Source organism: Corapipo altera, unplaced genomic scaffold (assembly GCF_003945725.1).
Source record: "Corapipo altera isolate COAL_440 unplaced genomic scaffold, ASM394572v1 0, whole genome shotgun sequence".
NCBI classification, from domain to species: Eukaryota; Metazoa; Chordata; class Aves; order Passeriformes; family Pipridae; genus Corapipo; species Corapipo altera.
This window is the reverse complement of record NW_020884872.1, coordinates 32,838,234-32,864,257: the sequence shown is the minus strand read 5'-3', so window position 1 is coordinate 32,864,257 and position 26,024 is coordinate 32,838,234. Positions and strand designations below refer to the sequence as shown.

Here is a 26,024-nt window from a genome sequence, read left to right as displayed (position 1 = left end):
TGTTATAAACTACCTTTTTATTCAGTTTGGTTTCTTTAATTTATTCCTCTGAGATTTTCAGTGCTTTAAAAATTTTTGTGTTTGATATAAATCAAGATGGAAAGCAATGAGCAATAATGTGGAATTATTTTGTTTTGGAAGTTTCCTGTTAGGAAGTTAAGAATAAGTCATGTTTGGAAGGACTTGATATTTTTTTGTATACCTAATTCAACATTGACTTTTTGATGAAAAATCTTCTGTATGAAGAAGAGATTTAATTTAAGAGAAAATAAAAAGTACATGAAAAAAAGTACTTTTAGACATTGTTTGTGTAAGGCTTATATATTATTTAGTGAAGAAGTCTGTTATCTCAAAGTTAATTCCCTTATATTATATAACTATACAAGGTTCCTTGTATAGTTAACATGAGAGATGGGGAGGATGAAAATTATTTGAAGAGATCTTTCTCTTGCCAGTGACTGTAATTAATCATAGATCAGACTTTTAGATGACAAAGGTTATATGAATAACCTCAGTGTCTTATGCTCAGCCAGAACCTGATAAGGAATTCTTAATACCTCCATTAATAACTAAAATAATTTAAAAAGTAAATATAATGGAAGGACTTCCAATACACTTAAAAAAATACCTATTATTTTATCAGCTTTATAATGTTAATTCAAAATTTGGAAGCTATATCTCCCCCTACAAATTATTTATCTGAAAATTTTACTGCTCTTTCTTCTCTCTCTACCCTGAGTATCTCACGCCCTAGCTTTGAAGCAAATTTTAGCATTTTTGCTGGGTCTAGTCCACTGAGATCAGGATCTACATAAAGATTATGTAAGTTGTCCTAGTTGATTATACCTATTTGAAATACCTCATGAAATACCTCATGAGAACCTGACTATTTAGCAGAAATTAATATGCTTGAACTTTCCTTGTTTCCTTTCATTGTGACTAAAGGACAAAATATAAGTCCCAGCAAGCTTACAATAGTTTGGATCCATCATGTGGTTTTTTTTAAAACAAAGCTTAATTTGATGACTACTTGTTGTTTTTAAGATGTGTGGTGGCCTGTTGCTTGCCTTCACCTTTTCTGTCTAACACATCTCCAGGCACATTAATCAACCCTATTTTTTTGTGTTAATAAGCCTTTTTTTGTAGATGTCTGGCTTTCTCTTTTTTTTAAATCTAAGCAAGGGAGACAATTTTTTTTAGTGGCAAAGTTACTTTTTTATCTAAAAGTTGCAGTTATCACTAATGTTATATCCAAACTCCTGGAATGAAACACATGGAACTTCAATTTTCAAAGTGTTTAAAAAAAATGAAAAATAGAGTCTTCATTACTTCATAGCTTACAAATTACTCTTTTCAATCTCCAGAATTGGGGTGAGTGGCATAAGAATATATTACAAGACTATGCAAGGCCAGAAGCATAATTACATGTGACAGCTTGTCAGTACATTAATTGGATTAAGGAAAATTTTATCAAAATAATCCTGTTTTACCTTTGTGCATGAAAGTGTTCCCTCATCTCAGAAGTGGTCTGTGATCTTGCTTTAATAGTGCTTTCTTTTCTTGTATCATTCTTCAATTCAGCTAGTCTGTAAGTAAAGCTTGAACATATGTTACCCCAAACCTTTGAGACTATGACAGTGTATCACTGTAATTCTTGAAGAATAACCTCTCGAGATGGTCACATAAACCATTTTTTTCTCAGACCCATTCCTCTGTTCATGTGTCCATCATTCAAGTGCCCCATATTGCATCTTTAAGAGAGTCTGTTCAGATATAAATTCAAAATATTAAGTTGTAACCACTTCCTTAATGTTTGATATTCTTTAAATTACCTCAAGGGCTAGAAAAAAAATTTGATCCCCCTTTATTTGTCATAAATTAAGTTAGCAACAGAGCTGGTTGAGCTAAACCCCGTCATGAATGCCAAGGCAAAATGCTGGCATTTAAAAGCCAAGCCTGCAGAATATGCTAAAGAATTACAAATACAGTCATACTTTAAATGTTGATAAATTGCTTCCCTATTGTAGACTCATTTTTCAATATGACTTGCAGCATTTGCAGATAATACCTCTTAAAAGGTTATCTGTTTAATCCACAGAGAAACTGGGGGTTTGGAATTTGGACCACTACCCAAACTGGTTACTGCTACCTTTTTCAAATTTGCAGCTTGCTGGCAGTTGCTAACAGCTAAACTGTTAGCTAAACTCTTTTGGCAGCACCTGCTCCCAAAAAGTATTTTCTCCTTCAGACTGTCTGCAGTTTTACATGTGGTTTCCTGTAGCTTTCCAATTTTCTTTGCTGAAGCAGAAAATGTAGAGGAGGAAACAGCAGACACATTTTTCAGTGCAACTGCTCACTCCTTCAAATGGTAGGCCCTTTTGACCTGCCCTGTCACTGTGGTCCTGCTGGTTAGTCATGAAGGTCTGGGTTGGCCGAGGTCCCCATCCTGTCCCTGAGCCCTTGTTGAGTGTTGTGGGACAGACTTAGGCTGGGAAGGTCATGGCCCTGCCAGATCCATGTCCACCCTCTGGACCTGGCTCTCTCCCCCAAGGCAGTCAGACCTCATGGTACCCTGACATGAGAACAGAAAATTTGTGGAGAAAAACTTAGTCCTCTTAGGTAGAGTCAGAGAAGCTTCAGGGCAGCTTAAGTGTTCTTTCTTTTATCTTCACCCACAGCAGTGAGGTCCTAGTCTGTTAACTACCTCCCAACGTCTTCTTGATGAAGACATTCCCTGACAGAGGCAGACAAAGACTCTTGAGGTACACTACCAAGTCATGGAGATATCTGAAAATTTAATTTTATTTTTTCCAGGAAAGTACTATAACCCTACAAAGCCCAATCTGATTTAAAAAAGGAACCATTGGAAGCACTCTATTTTTCAAGCTGTTTCTGAACTTACAATTGCCCTTGCAGAACATGTTCACTCTCCAAATCCATCAGAAGTGAATGAAGCAAGCATATTGTGTATGCCCTATATAAGGAATCATTTCCATCTAGGATAAGCTCAGCACACATTTCACTACATCTTCCTTAAACATGTTCTTCAATTGCTTGGGGTCTTACCATGGTATATGCTTATTAATTTGGAATCACAGAATCATTTAGGTTGGAAAAGACTTTTAAGTTCATTGAGTCCAACCACTAATCCAACCCTGCCAAATCCACCACCAAACCCTGTCCCTAAATGCCACATCTACCTGTCTTCTAAATATCTCTAGTGGTGGTAACTCAGCAACTTCCGCCGGCAGCCTGTTCCAATGCTTGACAACCTTTTCTGTGAAATTTTTTTTCCAAATATCCAATCTAGACCTCCCTTGAAACAACCTGAGGCCATTTCCTCATGTTCTGTCACTTGTTGTCTGGGAGAAGAGGCCAATCCCTACCTCACTGCAACCACCTTTCAGGTTGCTGTAGAGAGAGGTAAGGTCTCCTCTGAGCCTCCTTTTCTCCAGGCTAAACAACCCCAGTTCCCTCAGCTGCTCTTCATAAGACTTGTGCTCCAGACCCTTAATCAGCTTATTTGCTCTTTGGACAGTCTCCAGCACCTCAGTGTCTTTCAACATGAGACCTGCCTGTTGGCTGTACCTTTCACAGTACTGTACCTCTTGCTGTCAGGTAATGCCAGTGCCAGGCCCACATGATCCACCTTTGGGGATCCCTCTGGGGGATTCTATACAGTCCTGTCTACTAGAAAGGAAAGTCAAAGAGAAAATGAGTCTGTATGAGGTAATGCTTTCATTGCTAAATTTTCCTGACATCTTAATGGTGCATGCTTTTAAAGGGTCTGGAGGTTATTTTTTGATTTAAGTGAAGCTACATAAAGCAGTCATCAGAAAACATCTGGAGCCTGTTTAGAGAGGTGAGCTCGGGAGTCTTTGATCCTTCCCTTGGCTCTGAGCATATCAGTTGACCATGCTTCATTTGCAATGGGTAGTCATAACAATTTCCCCTAACATCCTACCACTGAGGAGAAAACATCATGGAGGTTGTGTCTCCATGTGGGCACACATACATCATAATGTTGATGGATGTATGAATGCATATGGCTGCTTAGCACACAGTACATGTAAATGTTTAAGAGCTGAGTGCTATGATGTTGGTCAGCACAGTTTGTATCATGTAACTCCAAAAGTAGACTTTATTAGAAACTAACAAATAACCAAACTAACAAATAACCAATCTGGTGGGAGAATGTGTTTCAAGTGCAGACAAAAGCCAGTGTGTTGTGTTTTTTTTTTTTTTTTTTTGTGTGTGTGTTTTGTTTGTTTGTTTGTTTGATTGATTGGTTGGGTTTGGTTTTTTTTCTTTCAATTCTGTTTTTCAATTTATTTGTGCATTATGCTTGTTTACAGATACGATAAGAGTAATTACTTCAGTACATATGATTTAATATAAATGTTCACTATTCAGGGAATAGGAAGATTCTGAAACAAAACTTTAGCCTAAAAGAATATCGAAATGATAAATTAAAATCATGCTGTTGTGACTAGTCTCCTGCATGATTATTTAGTTCTCATATTCTTACTCTGGACTTCTCTTCTAGGAAATTTTGCTTAAATTGTTGTTGTATTTGTTACAAACTCTTGGCTCAGTAGTGTTTCTGAGCTTTTGTGTAAGAGGTAACCTCACGTTTATAATCATTTTAGTGATTACTAATTCAGGGAAGCATGCTAACTTTTTTCCCCTGAAGAGATTGTGCTTTTAATTTTTTTATATAGTGAAATTTTTAATAAGTTATATTCAAAACTACTGATGTTCTTGCACAATACCTATGCTTCCATACTCACATCTTCTTCAATTCTGACTAAATCTTTTCCATGGAATTGAGAATTATTGGTTTCTGTTGTCATAGAAATAGCTCTCTTACTGATAGTTGTGTGCATAACGTGGTATATGGGAGATGAAGCATTATATTAGCCGATATTTAAAATGTATGCCTTTTAATAGGGAGTGAAAACTTAATGTATTATGTGGCATGATTTATCTTTTCAATACAAGGCAAATAATCGGTTCCAGTCAAACTTTGTGATTATTTTAAGTGTTTGCAGCCTAACTAGGATGAGTATGGTCTTTTTCTTTCTCAGGTTCTTGTAGGATGTTTTTTTTTTTGGTGTCCTTTGCTGTAATGCATTTGGGATTGAAAGTTTGCTTATGGATGAACATCAGTGCCACCACAAAGTCTTCCTATTCCTTTTGTTTAAAGTAGCAGGTGTAATCACATTAGCAAATGCTTGAAAATGTGGTCAGCAGGCAGATCTAGGGCTCAATGGCTGGAATTAAGTTCTCTCTTTCCACTTCATCCAAAGTCCCCTGAAGATTTTGCAAGTTATCACCTACAGGTAATGGGAAACAGCAGTGTGTTGTAGGTGAAAATTGCAGCCCTCTGACTAATATCCAATGAGTCATCAGCCCATCAGTGGGAGCATCTGGAGTTGCCCACATTCCCTTCCTTTCCTGCTCTCTCTTTACCTCTCCATAGGTCCAGGAGGGCAGGGGGAAACTGCTTCTCCTTAAGCTGCTCAAAAGAGTATAGGAGATTGAAGACGATGTCTCTGGTGTACAGCTGTAGAGAAGTACAAAATGCCACCAAAAAAATGTGACCCTTTTTCATCCATGGCAGCAGTGGCACAGCCACAGGTTTTCAGGGCTTCTGCAATAGTTGTCCAAGGTTTGCAATTGGACCCTCATTTAATGCTGTGGGTGAGGTCCTTCTAGAGCTGCTGTCAGGCAATCAGAACTTCACCTGTGGACATCTTCATGACTTGGCAGAATATGCTGTATCATCTGGGGTGGGACAGCCCTCCTACAATGCTGGTTCTTACTCTGGGTTACTATGGAGACAGAAATTGCAATTTCTTGAAAGATTAGGCATGGGAAAGTATGTCTTGGACTGCAAGTAACCAGCTCAAAAGACATGCTTCCTTGGAACAAACCTGTACTCCTGCAGAGAGAGCCAAAATCTGTATATATAACTGTCACAGTAGTAGCCATGTAGTTAAGAACACAATCTTCTGTTAGAAAGATTCCTCTAAATTTAAAAACAACCCATGCCCAGCAGCAGCAAATGTGAGAATGAATATGCTCCCAGTAGTGGTTATACAGCAGGCAGGACATGCTCTTCTTTTTCTGATGTCAGTTCTACATGGATCTTTCTTTGTGAGTAATGTTTTGCAAGTGTTTGAAGAAGTCCTTGTAAAATACTTTTTTCACAGGGTTTGGTTTTAGTTTTCTCCCATCATTTTGACTGAAAGGGAAATGAGAATGTTAATTTTTTTTGTGTGAAGATCTGTGTGCATATCTAAATATAAATGTATACATGTGTAAATGCAATTATTTCATGTTTCTTCTGAGCAGCCTGATCTAGTTGAAGATGTCCCCTCTTATTGTAGGCAGGATTGACTAAATGACCTCTAGTCATCTAATCATAGAATAGTTTGACCAACTCAAACTATTCTATGATTCTCATATCTGATGGAAAACATGCTAATGACTTTTGGATCTGAACCATGAGAGAAGAATGGTGAACACAATTGGTGTCCAGCTAACCAGCTCCTCACCCCCACATAGTATAAATCCAGAGCAGTCTTCTCATCCTATTAACAGTCCTACCCACAATGGGTTAACGAGCTGATCTGGTGATTAGCCTCTTGGTAGTGCTTTTGAATTGCTCAGTAGACATGGATTGCCTATGGGTATAACCAAATTTTCCAGGTATTTGATTGTGAAGAAACATTCAAATGTAAACTGATCCCAGCTTTTGAAATGTGTCACATTGGTTTTTTTCCTTATTTACACAGTGTCACAATTACCAGCTACATGCAGTGTTGAGGGGCACCAAGAATGATGTTAAGAGGGTTTTTTAGCACTGTAGACTTGTTCCTCTATTAACGGGGGATCCTTGGGCCTTCCTATGCTTTGCTTGCAGATGATCTCTGTTATCTTTTGATTGAGTGGGTGATCAAATTGCACCAATAGCATCTGTAGTGGTTTGAATCTTGTTTTCCCCCCAGAGGCTAAGAAAAAGTGGTAACCCCCAAGGGGTGGAAACCCCTGGAAGTTTTGAAGTTCTGTCCAATGGGCGCTCCTGTAGAAATGTAAACATACCACAATCAACCGGAAGAGATGAGTTGTAGTTTGGTTAGTAGGTAGAAGTGGCCATGTTGTAGGAGCCACGAGGAGAGGGCAGGAGCCCTCTGGGGGAGGCAGAGGCCCCCCCCCACCCCAGCCCCAGTTGGGGGCTACAAAGACTTGGAACAGTGTTAAGCTGGACTATATGTCTGTAGCTGTGAGCTGGGGGATGTTTTTCCACTGTGAGTGAACAGAGACAGAGCAGAAGCGGCGGCAGCGTCCAGAGGCTATGGCTAAAAGCCAACTGATAAGACCTGAACCGGAGAAGCAGCAGAAGCTAGCAGCAGAGCTACAGAGTTCTGGGGGTAAGAACTGATACCAGAACCCCCAAAAACTCCTTTGAGACCCCTCTTGGAAAAGAGGGAGATGGACTTCTATTTTGGAGAGCAGATTTGGACATGCAGCACCAGAGAGGGAGAGAGAGAGAGAGAGAGAGAAGAGCTGAGAAGCTTAGAGCGTCCTGGGAAGCTGGACCAGGACGGAGAGGAATGTGGAGGAGGGCTTTGCCCCACCCCCCGCTGCCTTGAGACAGAGCACGGAGCTCTGCAAAGGGGAATTTGAATCCCCTGAGGAAGGGACTTTCACGAAGATGCCCCTGCATTTCGTGATATACCTGTGGTGACGTGAGTCTTGTCCCTGCTCGCAGTCCACAGGTGAGGCCTTCACTTGGACTGAAGGAGAGCCGAGGGGCTTGGAGACCCCCTTGTGTGTATGGAACAGAGATCCAGCTACAACAATCCAGTTACTGCTGCATGCATGTGATGAGGAGACCTGCTGCCTTAGAAGAGACTCCTGCTGTTCAGAGACTGGAAGGGATCTGTCCTTCTTTCCCTCCTGGACTTTTATTTGGAGGGGAGAAGAGATCTGATCCATTGTAAATACTATATGTCATGGTAGAGATAGTTGTGATCGTGTGTATAATGTGTTATAATATTTATTTGTACAGTCATTGTAATATATTCCCTTTCCCCCATTCTGAGTCTGGTGTGTTTTGTCTGGAAAAAACTCATCTCACATTGGGTTGAGATGTGGGAGGGGGAATGGAGCTAGGGAATTAGGATTTTGGGGTATGTCAAACCATGACAGCATCTCTGCAGAAGTATGAGGGACACAGAGGGGCTTGCATTAGGCTCTCTGTTCAGGGATGACTTTAATTTTTATAATCCATGCTATTTTTTAGTGATGTTTTTCCAACTTTTCTTTCTAGAGCTTTCAGACTTCAAGATTCTTTTATGCCCTAATTAGCTTTATTGTTTATATTGCTCTCATTCTTTAATTAGCATAATCACGTCATGGGGGAGTTAAGGCTCTTCTGCTTTTTCTCTAATTATTTTTGTTTTGTCAAGCCTGGCTGTTTCCTGCTGCTTATTCTTGTCTATGTGTTTTTATTCTCTGCAAATTGATGTTGTCATGCACTAATTGTTTTCACTTTATCTGAAGACCTTTTCCATTTTTACTGTCTTCATCATTCTTGGACATCTGTTCAGCTCCGCAGTTCCATTTAAAAGTGGCAGATAATATACCAGCAATTGGGGGCAACAGAAGTGTAAAAAGAAAGTGAAGGTGATGTCTTTAACTAGCCTTCTGGATTCTTCAACTCAGGTTTTGTCACTTAAACCACTTTCCACCAAACCTTTGTCCTCTCTTTCTGGTTGCTGTTCCTGTGGTTGCTTTGACTTCAGCACTTTTTGCATACTGGTCATTCACAGTAGTTGTGAAGAGTTGCTGAAGTGAGGATTGTCAGTGGATATATATGCCTGAGTAACACAAAGCAGTGTTGGTACCAACTCCTAACAAGTAGAAGAAAATGGAAGTTTTTGTAGAAAGTGTTCTGGTTAATAGTCTTGGAATTTGCACATGTCCTAGGAAGTAGACAAGTCAGTGTGGAAAGGTTAATGGTGTACACAATGCGAGATTAGATAAGAACAGTACAGAGTATATATTATTTGAAACCTTTTTTTTTTTTTCCTGTGGAACAAGTCACATCGTTTTGTTTAAAAGCAGAAACAGCTAATTGATTGATCTTTGCATGAGTTAAACTTCTGAATGCACAAATTTAAGGTCCACTATCAGAATTGTTATCACAATTGTACCCTTTGGGTGCAGACTGAGTATAGTAGAATGCTGGGATTAGCCAGGAGCGTATCAGCAGCTCTCAGTGAGCACACCTTTAAAGTCCTGATAGCATTCTTGCTATCCTTATGGGTTCCCTTTTGTAAAAGCTCTAGGCAGCCATTCACATTTAAAACCATGATAAGATTAGAATAGCACTTGTTTCAAAATAGAAGTTTCTCCACTTGAACATCTTTGTGTGAATGATATTCTCTTATTTAAAAGATGTGCTTCAGAGTATGCGATCATCTCTTCACAGATGAAGCGTCAGTGCAATGACACTGACAACCTGAGTTGTAACCCGCCCAACATTTGACTCGAGGTACTGGATAATTCAATCTTTCTAACTCATTCATTCTCTTCTGTTGAGACTAAAAATATGGGCTAACAGCAGAGTTTGAATGAGCGTTGTGGCCACTCAAGATTGAAATAACCATATCCAGTTGTTCCACACCTAGCATATCTTCTGAATGAAAACACTACTGAACAAGCAAGCTGAAGCATTAATTGGAGGTTTTAATTTTTTAATTTTGAATTTCACAAAGTTTTACATACATCTTCACAAATTGCAAGAAATTTCTGTCCTCCATTGTGGTATAAAGTCAAATACACAAATCCTTCTTTTTGGACTGGCCTTATATTTAGAAGATTGAATTAGCAGTCACCTCTGTGTACTTATTTGGTTGTCTAAGATTTTATAATTTCTTTTCTCTTGCAGTCCAGCAACAGTAAAAGAAATTTCAGGTTTCCTCTAGGTGTCTACTTCTAGGTGCAGATGTTTTGACTGTATGTCTAGGAGATTTCTTCGAGACCTTCTGGTGGTGGGTGGCTGCAGTTTTGAATGGAATAAATCAGAGTGTGTCCGAATAACACTGATTTTGACGGGAAATGTCTCTGAAAGAGCCAAGTCTTGGGAAGATGTTCTAAAATGACTGCAATTGTCCTTGATTGTCTTCAGATATTTCTCAAGCTTTAGGATTTATGCTTTAGCAAAAGGCTTTTTAACAACGCTAAGCTGCAATACGGCAAGAAGTAGCTTGCTCTCTGTTTCATTATCTGCAGTACTAGGACCAAGACTTGACAGAAACTGTTTGGAAGGAATTGTGTTTCAGGAACGACATACTTGTATCGAGATAAAGTTTTCTTCCCTAATACCAAGAGTGCCAAGATTACTGTAGAGATTAGTGGATTTGTAGATGGTGATTCATGTCTGAATTAACATTTATGAGAAATAAATTATCCTTTTGTTTTAGATTTTCAGAAGTATGTTAGTGTAAACTTATATGAATGAGTCCCCCGCAAGCAAAAGGAGGTAACTACCATGTCTAGTTCAAATTTAATGAAAACCTGAATTTAGGTGAGCACCATTCTTAGAGAATATTTAACTAATTAGATGGACTTGTAGCAAAATGTTCCATAGAACTGTAGTGAATCATTTTACTTTAGACTTATTATTCTGTTTTGGTTTTTTTTCCCTCCAAAGATATCACTTCAATTTTTCAAAACTATTCAGCTCGAGGTCAAAAAACACTGGCTTTACAGAGAAGACACCACTACTGAAGGTTTTCTCAGAGGAAAATGGGTGAGTTACTTTCATTTTACTCAAAATATTTTTTCCTAAGCTCTCTTCTATTTAACTGCATGTGGTTCTTTCTTATATCCTGACACAAAACCTGATGGGAAATAAAGTGAATGACAGGGGTTGTAAGTAAAGAATTACTCTGGAGGACCTTGGGAGGAGAGAAGAGGCTGTAAACAGGGAAGGATGTAGGATCTGAGGTCAGAGTGATTAAAGAGCCTGATAGAGAACTGCAGGTTTTGTGCTCTTATTTCCTCCATGTGGTGTTACATCATGTTCATTGAAAGACACAGCAGAGCTGTAGGAAGATCCTTATAACACAATTTGCACACCAAATCTTGAAGCACAACTGCCTGGTGTTATCAGAGAACTGGTTGTCTTGGGCGCACCTAAATGTTGTGGGTTCCTTGTTCTTGCTCTGCCATCTACCCAGCAGCATCACCAAGGGGAGCTCAGTCTGTACTGAATAATTCTTTTTCTATTAAATTTTCCGTTAAAATCTATCACATTGAACATAAGGTTTTGCAAGGTCAGTTGCATCTACTACCTGTTGAAATAAAGCACTGTTTTGTTTTATTATGTTTACTGAAAACGTGTGACAGGTTGCAGTGTATGGCTCTTCATAATCCAGATTTTACCACAGATGATGATTCATGGGACAACAGCTCAGCAGAATTTGAGCAAAGGTTTCAACTGGAAAGTGAAATGACAAGTTTTTCCAGATCTGCTTCTTCTGAGAAATATGAAATCTTGGACAACCTTCATGTCAAGTTCAATTTATCAAAGATGAGGTCTGACTTCAAATATTCATTTATTTCTGTTTCCTTATATATATATATATTAATTTCTACAGGTATTAGTTTATAAGCAGAGATGTCTAGAAAATGATTTATTTACACAAATTAATAAAATAGCACTCCATGTTTAGACCATATCTTGCCACTGATAGTTTAAAAATAAACACTGGTGAAATTGGTTACAGTCTCTACCTAGTGATTAATAACTCCTTGTTCTTACAAGCATCAGTCATACACCTATTCTAAATTGCAATTAAATATTTTCTATATTGCTTTTAACATTTCTTTAAAACCATTTCTTAAAAGCCCTTTGGCTTGATTCCACAGCTTTTTTTCTTCAGTGTTTTGTTCCTACATTTTAATTAAAATATGTATCTAAAAGTTTTTTTGTAGTCATTATAGTAGCTTTTCACATATACACAAAGCAAAATATAACTTAACATTCTTCTGTCTTGAACTACATTAACATATTTCACTCCTTACTTAGAAGTAGTCTTTTACCTCATTTAGGCGTGGAGGAAACTGAATCTGTTAATATATTAAAAGATAACAATGTGATAGGACCTTAAGTTCAAATTTTCACAGGATATTTTTGCTGGGGATTTAACTAGCAAAACCTTTAACCCTGGATACTAATTCCCTCTGTCCCTTCCAGAGTTTCAAGGGTTTTTCTAGTTTTGTTTGGTGTCTGCAACCAGCTCTGTAGATTTTCATGGAACCCAGCACTGCATGTCCCCATCTCCTTGTTGATCCATTGAGCCTTTCCAGCGAGATGTCATTGAATCTTTTCCTTCTCTGTATACTGTCTTAGCTCTCCACAGTTGCTTCCCTTCTTTAATTGTGCATATGGTTTTGTGTGGAGTGCTGCTCTTCTGCACTGCCACTGAACAAACGGAGCAGGAGAACTTCAATGACTGCAATTAGTGTAAAATGAGCATATGCAAAGGAGTATGGTGGGTGTCTTCCTTCACATTTATGGTAGATTTCCCTGGCATTTGATGGAACAAAGGTATTGATAATGAGTGTGGACTCCATCGTTTCCAGTACAGCATAGGTTTATAATCTGGGGAGGAGCACATTCTTCTGGCAGAACTTCCCTTGAAGCATTTTCATTGCTTTAGTGTGGGTTGTACATATGGGATCAACTCCTTGGCTGTCATAAATCTGCATAACTCTGCTGAGATAACAAATGAAGTTAAACTGCCTGACACAATATGCGGATTAGACTAAAAATCATTTGGTTTAGAACAGGGGGGGTGAAATCCTTCATAGATTTATGCTTTGTGCATTTCCAGCTGAAGTCAAATAGGATTGTGCCAGAGGCATATATCAGCATAGGATTTGGCACAGCGTTTGTACTTGCACTGTTGTGCCAGATTAGCACTGTAGAATGGAAGAGACAGATTGCAAACCGACAGGTGAGTCAAAAGCTAATCACATCTCAACTCTAAGCTGTTAAAAGTGCTGCTTCCCTAATAAAAAATGCCATGAAAACAAACAGATGAGGGGAAAAGATCGTTCTAAGTTCTACATTTAATAAAATAACCATTTCAAAAAACTTATTATACCTTGCCAGTGTCTTTAGATGAGTTTCTGATATTTACAGACAAGTGGTTATGAATTTATAAATGCTTAATTCATGTTTTTTTCTCTTATGTCTTAAAATAATGTTATTATGTTTCTTGTTTCAATAATAATTTGAATTATTATTGTAAATTATAATTCCTAATTGCAAACAAAAAAAATCGAGTACATTAAAATTAAACCAGTCTGGACCAGGATTTATGAATTCATAGCATAATAAATTCTCAAAAACACCAGAATAAAACTGTAATGTAGAGATGTGGAGAATAGACAAGCAGGATGGAAGCTTCATGACTAAGATAGCACTAGGTATTTTCCATAAATCGCACTATACCAATAGAAGTTATCAGTTATGAAGTGCTGATAATGGCTTTTGTTGTCATTCCTTTATTTTCAAACCATTATTATGTTTTTCCCCTCATTGCCATCTTGTTTTACAGTAGAGCAGGGCTACTTGGAATTTCTAGAAGCCACCTAACTGGCTTCCTTCCCGTCTTCCTCTGCCTTCTCTAGATTTTCATGCTGTGCGAAGTTTGTGTAAAGTTGTTACCACTTGTATTTCATAGAGTACTGTAGCCCCTTTGTACCAGTTTGTCTGTGGTAACATATTTTTATTAGCTGCTGGTTTTTATTAGCCTCTGTTTGGAAAATTCTAAGGAGGAGGAGAACTTTAGAAAACAATGTTTTCCAAAAATGGGTGTCCAGTCATTTACGTTTCTTTCAGTCAATGAATTGATTTAGGGACTTATTTCCACTGTGATTAAAAATTATTTCTGACACTCTTCAGACTACTCTGCTTTAATATTTTGTCCTGTAGCATCTATCAATGCAGCTTGTTTTTGCACTATTCCTTTTTCGACTAATTATCCTGGTAGCTTGAAATCTTCTCCTTCTTGCTTGTCATCAGGTTTAAATCAAACCTTACATTTGTCATTCTGTTGGAAAAGCAATGTTTGAATGTTTACTTTTGAAAAAAATGGATTAAGAACATTAATGCTTTCAACTAGTGAAAATATGTAGTGAGGGCAAATCAACAGAAAGATTTCTGTAAATTAAGACATCTGCATGACATCTTGATGGGCAGTCAGAAAATTATTAGTTGAGTTGTATTTCAGGGTGTGATTAAAAAAAAGAAATTTAAAAGTGCTGAATCTTGAGATTTGTTGCTCAAGAGCATGCATTTTCAACATCTATATTTTAATTTAGAGTTATTCTTGCTTAACCCACTCAATAGTAAGCTCTGACATTTCAGAAGATTTTATGGCATCACATTTCCAGAACAGGGTATTTTTTCAAAGGGCACAGATGTGCTGTGGAAAAAACACCTGGTTTTGCTAGTTGATTTAAGCTCATGTAGTATATTTGATTTAAAGAAACACTGTTAAACCCAGAAGATTCTTAAAGCTTGTTCTTGTCTTCAGGTGTTTTTTTCCCAATACCTTTCAGAGTGTATATTAAAAGTCCAGTTTTGAGGAAGTCATTCATGACACCATCCCTGTATGCAATAAGCTGTGCTTTCTGCACAGCCATGACACTTCCCTGTGACAGCAATGCTCCTTTGCCTCTCTGGGAGAGACCAGAAAGAGCTGATGGGTCTATGGATCTGTCAGGAGCCAGCAGTAGTAGTGGAGAAGTGGCTCCAGGATCCAGCACCAGCTCATGCTGCAGCCTTCCCTTAGCTTTCCCAGTGGGTAAAGCCTTCTTTCCTATGCATTGAGATCTAGCTGGCAGCAGATCTGGGCCGGGAGCCTTTTTAGTCACCAAGGCTTCCAAAGTCTCTGCTGGTCCTGCATCCTGATGTCCATACTCAGATGTGATATTATCATTCAAAAGTTCTTACCATGATGTTTTTGAAATGTCAGAGCTACTAAGAGAACAGAAAGATTTTAAACTAACCATATAGTAAATATATGTTTCTTGTGTTTCAGATGCTGTCTAAAATTCCTAAAAGTTTCAGGCCTTTTTATCTTTGTAGTTGTCTGCTCTGTAAGTATTGAATTTGCAATCTTCTCCTGGCCCACATTGCCTTAGAATTAGTTCAAAATGGGCTGTGATATTTTCTCTTAGCTCATAAAAAATGTCTCAAGGTTGGGGGCAAGATGGCAAAAAAAGACAATACTATACAGGGCTTCATGCCCTGTTCGGTGAACTAGTCACCATGCAGGGCAATGTGGTTGGGTAAGCAGTTGAGTTGGAGGAGGAGGCAGCTTACACTCAAATCTCTCCCTTATGGATGCTTGTTGAATTTAGCATGAGTCTTTTCATACTGGCACCTGAGGAATGCTCCTAGGAAAAGATGTGCTGGGGAAGATGCACCAGCAATGGCAGTGCCTCACAGCGTCAAAGCCAGAAGGTCATGGGGAGATGGGCCTCTCCTAACTGGGGTGGCCAAAGTGCTGCCCTCTCTTAACAAAATCTTCAAAATTAGAGAAATCTTAGACTGCAAGACTTGAGAAAAATTTTGAAAAGTTGGAGTTTATTCTTTTAGCTGTTGTTGGAACTCCTTTTTGAGTAGCAGGGCTTCTGTATCGGAGGAAAATATATGACACCCTGCATTTCCTAAGGTATGGGTGTTGTTTTCCAGACAAATCCTGTCCAAAAAGATATTTGTGTAAAATACATCAAATATGTGACTTGGTAGTAAGTTAACAGGAGGAATGCTACTTGCCCTTGTTAAGTACCCCAGAGGTGCTTTACAGCTGTGGTGGAAACACTTGAAAATATTGAAACAGTTTCACAATTGAATGTACAATTTGAGAGTCTTTTTTAGCTATTTGAGATAAGTTTAGCAGGTATTTTTCAGTTTTTGTGTCACTAATGAATGTTTGGTTTTTATACTTGCCCTAGATTTTATTTGGCATTTATCCAGATCAAGGTGTTCCATGGCAGATGTTGGCTGTATCACCTCTGGAAAGCTTCTGTATCCTTCTTTCATTGAAAACAACCCTGATCTGAAGTTTTATTGATAAACTGGTTGAAAGAGTGGGTGTTTTCTGTCTTATACCCTGGGAGGACTGGGTGTCCTCAGAGCCTTGGCTGCGCTTAGGCTTGTCCTTTGACAGAGGCCACAGCCATGCTCCCTATCGAAGTCTTACTGAATGGCACCTGTTGGGACCAAGAAACTGTTCAGAAGAACAAGCAACAGAATAACCACAACTAAAAATGATTCATCACAGGTGAATAGAGATCTGAATGTGAAAAGTCTTTGAGGGATGAACATTCAATTAGTAAACAAACAAAAACCCCCAAAATTACAATAAATTGTAATCAATTACGTTTCTTGTTCCCACTATGTTTTTAGTTTAATCAGTCTGATCCACAATCTGCTTGACTCTTATTTCACTAATGTTGAAAGAAAATTCACCTGTAGATATACCTCACAAACTGCTGGAAGGTTTCTTGTTTTGAAAAGCTGCAGTAGAATTTAATTTTGCAAATGCTGAGTTCTCCTCTTTAACTGGTCAGCTCCATGATTTTGAGCAGGGAGAGTCCATTTTAAATAGATTTGATTATTAGCATCCTCATTGTGGCCAATAATGACACTATATAATGTGCTAATTAGTAGGGTAAATGAGGAAGAAAATGTTAGTGCCTGAGGGCAATTTATAATTAAAAGTTGAGGTTGCTTTTTGGAGGAAATAAAGAGACTTTTAGTAGGATCAGTGACAACTTCAACTGTAAACTCCCATCAATACACTGTTTACATCAATGTTTTTGTCCTCCTTGAACCAGATGTATATATAGAAAAAAAGACTGTGAGACAAAGAATATAGTCAGATTTTAGCAAACTTTTCATCTTCCTTAGAGGTCCTAAAAATGGGTTTTTCTTCCACAGAGCATAAATTAACTTAATGAATGAAACAACCTCTCTAATTCTTTTTCCCGTTTGAATATTTTTTATTTTATAACTCTAGTTCTCTACCACACTCCTCCATCATTTTTCCTTACAGAAAACATTTTAAAATAATTCTGTTTGTTGATGTTGTTAGAAATGTACTAAGCATTTTGGCTGCAGGCAATGTTCAAGCTGTTAAATAGATGGATGAAGACCAGGACCACGTGCAGAGGCAGGCAAAGGAGCAGAACCTCAAGGCACAATTGACAAAATGCTATAGAAAAGAGTTTGTTAGGGACTCACAGAACTTCTAAAACTGATGGAGCACAAAGAGATAGGATGGATCCAACATAGACAAAAATCGAACTGGATTGCTAAAACTCCAAAAAGGGGGGGAGAAAAGTTATACAGCACTCTTCCAGTGGGAAGACCAGGAGGGACAGAGTGGTTACTTGGGTTACAAGTGGCTAAGCTTGTTATACCATGAGGATATGATGTAGAAACAACCTCATAAGCTACAAACAGGAATAGGAAATCAAAAGAGAAGACTACAAATACTGACGCAGAAAAAAACACAGTTAAGGACATTATGCAAAAATGGATGCTAAGACCCATGGTAATATCCTAGAGAAGCTAGCATAAGTGACCTGGTCATAAATCAGGACAAATAATATATAACTACCTCAGAAACTTGGTGAAAAATAATCAATACGTATAGCATTCTCAAGGTACATTTTACAGTAGGCAGAAGAGGATATACAAGTAGATGTTAAAAAAAGCCTAAAGTCAACCATGTGCATACAAATATAAGAGAGAATCTCTGTCAAATGTGACTTTTTGGCTGCCCCTGTACTTTGAATTAATTACATGATGAAGGGTAGAACAGGAACTAGATATTTTGTGGAGTGACTCATCTCAGCTACCCCTGAATTAGTCATCGTAGGCTCTCTTTATAGTAGAGAGAACTGACGTTTCTCATGAGCAATTCCTCTCATCTTTGCCTAGTAGTCTAAAATGAAGCAATGAATTCCATCTTAAAAACACGCTCTTTTCACTTTTTTAAGGAAGTAACAAACTCAGATGCAGATGTCCACAGTACACGTGCGTAAACTATGGTGAATGAATAACAATTTAAATGTTTAGCTACTGCATCCCATTCTGTCATGTTGTCTACACGAGCCACATAAAAATGAAGTAACATGAGTTGACTCTCACACACCCTTCAATACCTTTTAGGACCAACTAGTCAGAACACCAAGATCAGAAAAAAAGCAGTTCTTGGTTTAGCTGTGAGCAGCAGACCCAGTCTGGTGCCAGGTGTAAACACAGACAGCCACTGTGTAATGCTTCACAAAGCAAACACAAGCCCAAATCCCTTAACAGGCTAACTCACAGCAGTAATGTAGTTTCAAGAATAGAACTACATCAAAATGAGGCAGTTTAGCAGAAGTGAAATAAAAAAGAACAGCTCTGGCTGTAAATCATGTCAGGGAGATTTTTTGCTTTAAAGAGACACACTGGAGGCCACATTACAAAGAAAAAGTTCAGAAGAGAAAAAGCATGCTTAAACTGCAGAATAAAAGGAGATATTAAAAATAAAAAGATAGTTTCCCCAAAAGTTGGTCATATTTGAATGATTAAAATTTAGAGAAAGTCACGCTCTGGCAATTTAAGGGAGATATAAAACCGAAGTAAAGCAGAACAAAAATATTCTGAAGATCAGCTTGCTAAAAAAAAGTTGCATTTGGATTCATATAAGCATGTCTGAAGTTTTCTTCTGGTTTATTTTGATTCCACCTTTCATAAAGGCTGCTATCTCCTGCAGTCTAACAATGGAATTATGACAGCATCTCTAAAAATTGTTTGGAAAAAGATAATTCTGATGGGATTTCATACCCTCAGTGTAGACTGGTGAATGATGTTCTGTTGCACTTGCAATCAAAGGAGAACCTTTTTTTTTTTTTGCTATAGATCATTCTGATGGTTTTGTAAGTGCACAGAATGGAATGGAAAAAGTATCCTTATCTTTAGAGGAAAAGAAGGAAGAAGCCACTCTTCTTGAAAATAAGGTTTAATTTCCCTCCCTTTAATTTTAAGCATCCTTTCTAATAGCTCCTGAATGTGTCATCTAGGTAATTACAGGATTTATTTTAGAAGTATTTCTTAAAAGGAAGCTGCCATAATTGTGTGCACCAGAAGCTTTTCAAGACATAAATAGCTACACTCCTAGTAAAAGGCAGACTGTCAAAAGTTGTCCCAAACTGTTGGGTTAATGACTTCAGGTCAGCAGATCTTTTAGAAGTTATAATTAACATCTATAGTTAAAAGTATAGATATAGTTCTAGTTGATACTATTATTATGTATCAATCAGGATAGAAAGACTGTAATACCAAATGACACTTAAAACTTTCAGAAACAAATGAGAACTGTTGTAATTTCTGTTTATGTTTGCTAAGGGCTGAGTGTGTAAATTCTTCCAATTGGACTTGATCTCCTGATTTGTTGCATGTGAGGTTGTCTTTTTATCCTTTCTTTTGTGATTTCTTTAAGAAAATAGATGTGTGAGAGGTTAATTTTTTTAATGAATGGCATGTGGGTGTCACTGGTGGTGATTGCTCTGCTTGCCTTGCTAAGCAGGGTGACATTTGTATTACTTTGAATGCATTGGCTGCCCACCTGCCACTAGATCTGCTAGGGTCTTTTTTAGATTACTGTGAGAGATTACTAGATCCAGAAGTACCTCTGCATAATGTCACAAAGCTTTATCCATTAGACAGTGATCTAAAATGGATGGCGTTAATGAGGCTCACTGGAGGCAAGGCAGAGCACTGCTCTGGGTCCCTCTAACTATGCTGTGTTTTTTCTTCTCTTATTAAAGTCTCTGAGTTCTGTGGGCAACACAATTATTTTGATAGGTATACGATTTTTTTTTTACAGGTTCACTCTTTGTAGTAAGCTCAGTTAAATGTTAGGTGTTAAAACTCATTAATTAAATTAAAATACTCAAGCACGTGATTAAGATTTATGATTTAAAGAGAACATATATGTGTAAAATCAAGGGGGTTTTGTTTGTTCATTTGTTTGGTTTTTTTTTGTTTTGTGTGATGTCTTAACTTTCTGTCTGCCACAGGTGGGCATAAAACAATTACAGTATAGCTCTAGTATAGTAACAAACGAAACTGTGAACTGTTTAAAAGCTCTGACTTTCCTCCCCCCAACCCCTGCCTTCTCCAACACACAGGGATGCTTCTTTTTCAACCATGCCAGAAGTGGACTGTTACAATACTAGGTTTAAATAGTCCTAGATGCTTTGGGAACAATAGAACCAGAATTTTGAGTGGATTTGTGGGTTATGATTGGTTGATTTCTCAATTATATTAGACTAGGAATGTAATTTGACCACATGTCATACGAGATATCTGAGGAGGAAAAAAAGAAAAAGTAGATGAGGGAGCTGGAGGTGAAGGAGTCTGTGAGAACTTCAACTAAGAGGAGCTTGAAAATAGGTCTTTCAGATGTTTGAAACGTAGTGAGCAAAACTTTGCCTAAGAAACAAATCCTCTGGCACTAATAGGATATTGATTTAGTTTTCCCTGTGGTTGGAGTTTCTACAATTTCTACAGTGTTTTCACCAGTACAAAGTCTATGATGTTAAATTGCTGAGCTAACGGTGCAGCCTTAGTACAAGCGCTTAAAAAGCCGTACTTCTCTGTCTCTCTGTGTAGTTCTGTATACTATTTTGAAGCTTTGCTATATCTGCGATAGCTTCTGAAAGGACTGATGATCCCAAAAGTCGCCAGAAAGGTGTATTTGTTTTGAACTTGCAACTCCTGTTTTCTTAAGAAACTTGGTCAAAACAGTATTGCTTGGTGAAGAAGTAGACATTTATTCTGTTCTTTTCACAGTTTCTGAAGCATTTCAGCTGAAAAATGTGTTTTTCAATATAAATTGACCAATCTATTTTTTTTCCTAGAGTTTGTACAGCCTATACTCATCTTTATTGGAAATGTTACACCTTAACTTTATTAACAGCTATGAATCTGACTGACTTTCGTGACTCTGCTCTGTTGAAATTAGATATAGGAGGCCCATTTGGAGCACATGTAGTTGATGAGCAAACAGAAGAATACATCATAGTACAAATCAGCCAGAATGAAGACACAGGATCAAGGAGGAGGCGCCAGCAGCAGGTGATGGCGTCTAAATTTTCTTTCAGTTTTTCTGAGATGTGTTTTATCAGTTATATTTCCATCACCACTGTGTGAATTAAGTGGTCGTGCTTTTTCCTGCTGTGAAGTGTATCAACTTCAGCATTAGAAAACTTACTGTAGTAAGAGTAAAGTTACATTTTCTTTTGCCTTTATAAGACTTCCTCAGCTTCCTATATTAAAATTTCACAAAATTTACGCCTCTTGGCTGACACAGAGCATGGAAATTCATGTGTTTAAACTGCCAATATTTAAAAAGTTGTCTTTGAAGGCAAAAATGATTGCAAAGTGCCTTTTTGTGCTCAGTGAAATACATTTTCACATTTCATTGCAAATTATTTTCTCAAACGTGAAACATTTATTGGCTTTGTTTCTCTTAAGTCTTTCTCATTGTTGATGTGTTTGTAATGAGTTCCTTCTGCTCTTCCCAGACAATTTGGTAAAAGAGGATTTTTTACAGCCTGTCATTGGATATCACTGAAAAATAAAAATAAGCCTCATCATTTAATAAATAGCACTGACATAAAAACAACTGCCTCTCATTCTGTATACATGACAGGTTGACCTGCCTCCACCAGGGCCAGCACAGCTGAACAATGCCATCAGTATTTCCACTTACACTCCCTCTCACAGTCTACATCGAAAGACTAGTCCCACTACCTCAGTGTGGCGAACAATACCACAACAGCAATTACCCTGTTAAACCACCCAGCCCTGTGATGAGGAGGTTGCTGCAACCTGTGCTGCTGGCAGTGATCCCCAAGCAGCCTTTGTGCTGCTGTGGGGCAGCCAGAGCACAGCTGACTGCAGCAGCCCACCTCTGCTGGCACACCAGTGGTGATCCATGACTAATGGAACGTTTTCTTCACTGAATTTCTACTAAGTCCTCTTCGTGATGTCTTGGGGTCATGATGTTGCTTCTGTACTTTTCATTGCCTCTGCCTCATGGATGTTAGTTTTTCTCCCAGTCAGTTTTAGAAGTGAACTATGTTGCAGTCATTGAACCTGTCTGCCCTAGATGCTCCTTGTATTCAATGCAATGTGTGATTTGGCATCCCTCCTCTGGAGGACCTCCAAGAGGTGTCTGTCATTTCATTGATTGAGTGAAGGTATGAGGATGAGTTTGCTCCAATCTCAATATCTGTAACATACCTAGTCAGGGGGAATTAATTTAGACTGATATGTATTATGCCTGACCCATAAAAAATTCTCCTAAACAGTCAGGAGAGAGAAAAGGAGGAATAAAACCCTAGATCAGAGGCGTATCATTATCACTGACTTCTGTTAATATTGCCAAATGTGACTCTCTTGCAGGTGGTATACAACTGGTCTCTACCCTTAAGTTCAAGAAGAAATCAGCAAATCATCACAACTAGAACCTTTCAGATACCAAACAGGTTGGCTAAGAGACTGAAAAATGATCCATTGAAGCAGTAGTTTACATAGACTCGATTATGAAGGAATAGAAAATGTTTTAAAAATAGTCTATCGCTGCCTGATTCAGAGGGGCAGGAAAGGATGACTTCTTGTTTCTTTTTAAAAGGATTTACAAGGCTGGTTTGTACTTAAGTTACTTTCCAAACAATACTATTTAGAGGGATAGAGTGAAAATGTTTGAGGATTTGCTTGCAATTGTAAAGATATAACATATATATTTACAGGCACTCAAGATAAAATTAATGCACAAAAAAACATAATGTTATTTCATTCCAGGAATAAGCAAAACTTTTTTTCCTTTCACCAGAGGCACCATCTTCGTAAACATTCAAGCTTTCCTACAGGAGTCTGGAAGCGTTCCTCTCTCCATGAAGCATCAATACCTTCATGCAAATATAGAGGCACAAGTAACAGTTGCATCCGTCATCTTAGTAGGTGTCTACGTGCTGATCATATTTGAAGTAAGCCAATCTTGTACTTTGATTTTATTTTTTCCCCTGCACTGTAAATGGATCACAAGGAAGGGTTTCATTCTTAGGTTTTGATATGATTTTAAAATGTGTATGCAACTTCTTCATATGCCATCAGTATTGCTAATGACATGAATAAGATATGTATGAGGAAATTGTTCTGAATTGTAATTGATTTTGGCAAGTTACAGTGATCTTGTACATTTTTCTATTAGGTTCTAGAAGTTTTTTAACATTTCAAGAGAATTATAGTTTGGCCATAATACATCTGTATTATCTTGTAAAAGGTGTGAAAAATTTGTTTTAAAGGTAATTTTTTTTTAAGGTAAGGTAAAAGAAAAAAACCCTTTGGTTATTTGCCTTCTCTAAGGTACCTCGAGCTATGAATTTAGTGTAATTTTAAAAGGTTAAAATGAACACACTTTTTATTAAGTAACATTTAGGCATTCTTTCACTGTATTATTTGAAGAAAAATGAAGTCTGAGTTAAGATGAAGTCAAGGGACAGGGAACTTTAAACATACATTGCAATGTCATTCCAAAACCTTGAGGTACCAAATCCAATGAAAATGCATTGCATCACAATAAGAATGGAAAAAAAGTGAGAAATTGCACAGAAGTCCAACTGGTTTATTTGAACTGAAAACACTTACTGTCTGGTTAACTTAAAAAAATAGTAGATGGGGAGGAACGCTTTTTTAAAAATTTGTTTTTAATTCATATGAGCATTCACACTGTCAATGAATTCTCTGAGTTGAATCATATCTGATTTACATTAGTATGAAACAAAGAAATGAATCGAATCAAATCAAGTCTACAAGGTGCTCCATAGTTAATATGTCCACATGCTCATTTTTCTTCCACGTCTTGCATATTTTTAAGCTTTTCATCTTGTTACGCATTAAAATGGTAAGGTAGTTGAACACCACCTAATCAAATATCAATAATGGCTTCACACAACATGACAGATGCTTCAGACATTTAGATTATGTTGTTCAGCAATGGTGATTTCTTTATGGACCGAAAAATGCCTCTATGTACCTTATAAATGAGGAATGAGATATAATATTAAGTGTGGAGTGGGATTGGACTAGATTTTACTGTAAAGATATGTAGACATGCAGCACAGCATCAAAGTAATCTTAATACTTTTAAATGCAGCTTTTATATTCCAAAAACCCCCAACTATGCAACTCTTTAGCAATTGCAAAAGCATCAGGTTTTAAATGTATGTAAAGGGTGGTTTTGTGTTTGCATCCTGAAAAGCTACTTTGGAACAATGCATGGGGAAAAGGAAATAAAGGCTTGAAACTGAAAAGCAGAGATAGGGAAAGCATTCGTTTTCCTGTTGTTTTTAAGAAAAAGCTTTAAAATAACTTGTTAACTTATTGTTTCTGTGAAAATATCAAGGAAAGATTTCTGTTGTGGGCAGAAAAATTATTTCTGCAAATTCAAAGACAGAAATGAATACTTAGAAGTAAACTTCTTTGAAATTTAAGGTGTGGAAAGTTGTGTATTGTGTCATGATGTTAGCTATTTTCTCCATAACATCTGTAGGAATGACAAATGCTACAACCAGAGTAAGTTTTAAACTATAAGTTTTTAAGCTGGAAATAACTATCACAGAAACAAAACTGGAGTGTTATATGGTTCCCTCATGGATTTCTTGCAAGCAATGGATGTTAGTATTGTGAGAATATGTAATAGTCACTTTCCTTTTATTCAGTATTTATAATTTCGGTGACTGAAGTCCTGCTTTCTCAACACATTTCACTCTATCCCATTAGCTGTTATCACTGTTACAGAAATCAATGGGAGCAATTTTTCATGGATTTTGTTGCTGCTCCCCATCTTTTATCAGTCTTTATTAGTTTCCTGTGTTTTACTAATTATTATTTGCAATATATCTCCAAATTCAGACAGTGTTGACACCCAAATCAGTTTTAGAGCTGTATGTTCACATACTTTCTTTAAAGATGAAGAAAGATGAAGCATTTTATCTTTTCAAATCATGAGAGCCACACCTCTCAAGGCATACCTCCTGTTCCTTCAGCACAGCCCTTTTCCCCAAACATGAATCATAGATCTTGTGCCCACAAGCTGCTCAGCCACAGTGTCCTTATCTTTTAATCCTTCCTTCCCCTTCTCCCTGTAGTCTTTGCTACCTTAGTCACCAAGGACTGTGCAGAACAGGCTGCAAGAGCTTCTGCATCCTGCAGATACAGATGATGGGAGAAGCTGATGAAGTAAGAGGTTCCAGTTGGAAACTGAAGTGCATTTATTGTAAACAGTCATCTCCAAACTTTTACCACTGTAAAGACACAGGGCAAATACTGCTTTGAAGCAGCCGTTTGTCTCTATGTTAGCATGAAATTTCTATATCCAGCATCATTCTTTGTTAGTGAAGAAGTTTCAGAAAGTGCTGTTCTTCAGAAAACATCCTAAACTGTTGAATTTAATTTCTTCAGGCATTTATTTAAAGTATTGTTTCTTTGAAACTGATTACATAAAATATATACATGTAAAATTCAAATATTCATAAAATACAAATATGTGTTCGGTAAAAGAAGATGCCTCTTTTCCTCCTTAAATTCTAATGATTTTTATTTTCATGCTTACCATAAACATGAATAACTCTTTACTTTGCAATTCTACTACTCTACCTCTTGAAATTTTTACATATTGCTTTTAATTCTCTTTAGATGATTATATCTTAGTTACATTTTCTGTTTGAAATCTGAGGCCTTTTTTCTTTTTTTCCTCTTATGCAATTGTCCTTTCCTTTGGTAACTAGATATTAATTCTCTTGAAATCGATTTATCTTCAAATATCAATCAGTTCTCTCTTTGCATTTCAGTCTTCTAATCCCTT

The 26,024-nt window shown here is 37.5% G+C and overlaps 1 protein-coding gene across 2 annotated transcripts in view; it reads left to right on the top strand.

Moving 5' to 3' along the window:
• Positions 1–26,024, top strand: part of OCA2 (OCA2 melanosomal transmembrane protein) — a 173,474-nt gene that overhangs the window by 14,021 nt on the left and 133,429 nt on the right. For both annotated transcript variants that reach the window (XM_027646668.1, XM_027646676.1), the window contains 7 exons: positions 10,727–10,825; positions 11,425–11,613; positions 15,132–15,189; positions 16,051–16,123; positions 21,072–21,229; positions 22,562–22,644; positions 22,992–23,145. In XM_027646668.1, the coding sequence (XP_027502469.1) occupies positions 10,727–10,825; positions 11,425–11,613; positions 15,132–15,189; positions 16,051–16,123; positions 21,072–21,229; positions 22,562–22,644; positions 22,992–23,145 (814 nt within the window). The remainder of the gene's footprint in view (positions 1–10,726; positions 10,826–11,424; positions 11,614–15,131; positions 15,190–16,050; positions 16,124–21,071; positions 21,230–22,561; positions 22,645–22,991; positions 23,146–26,024) is intronic.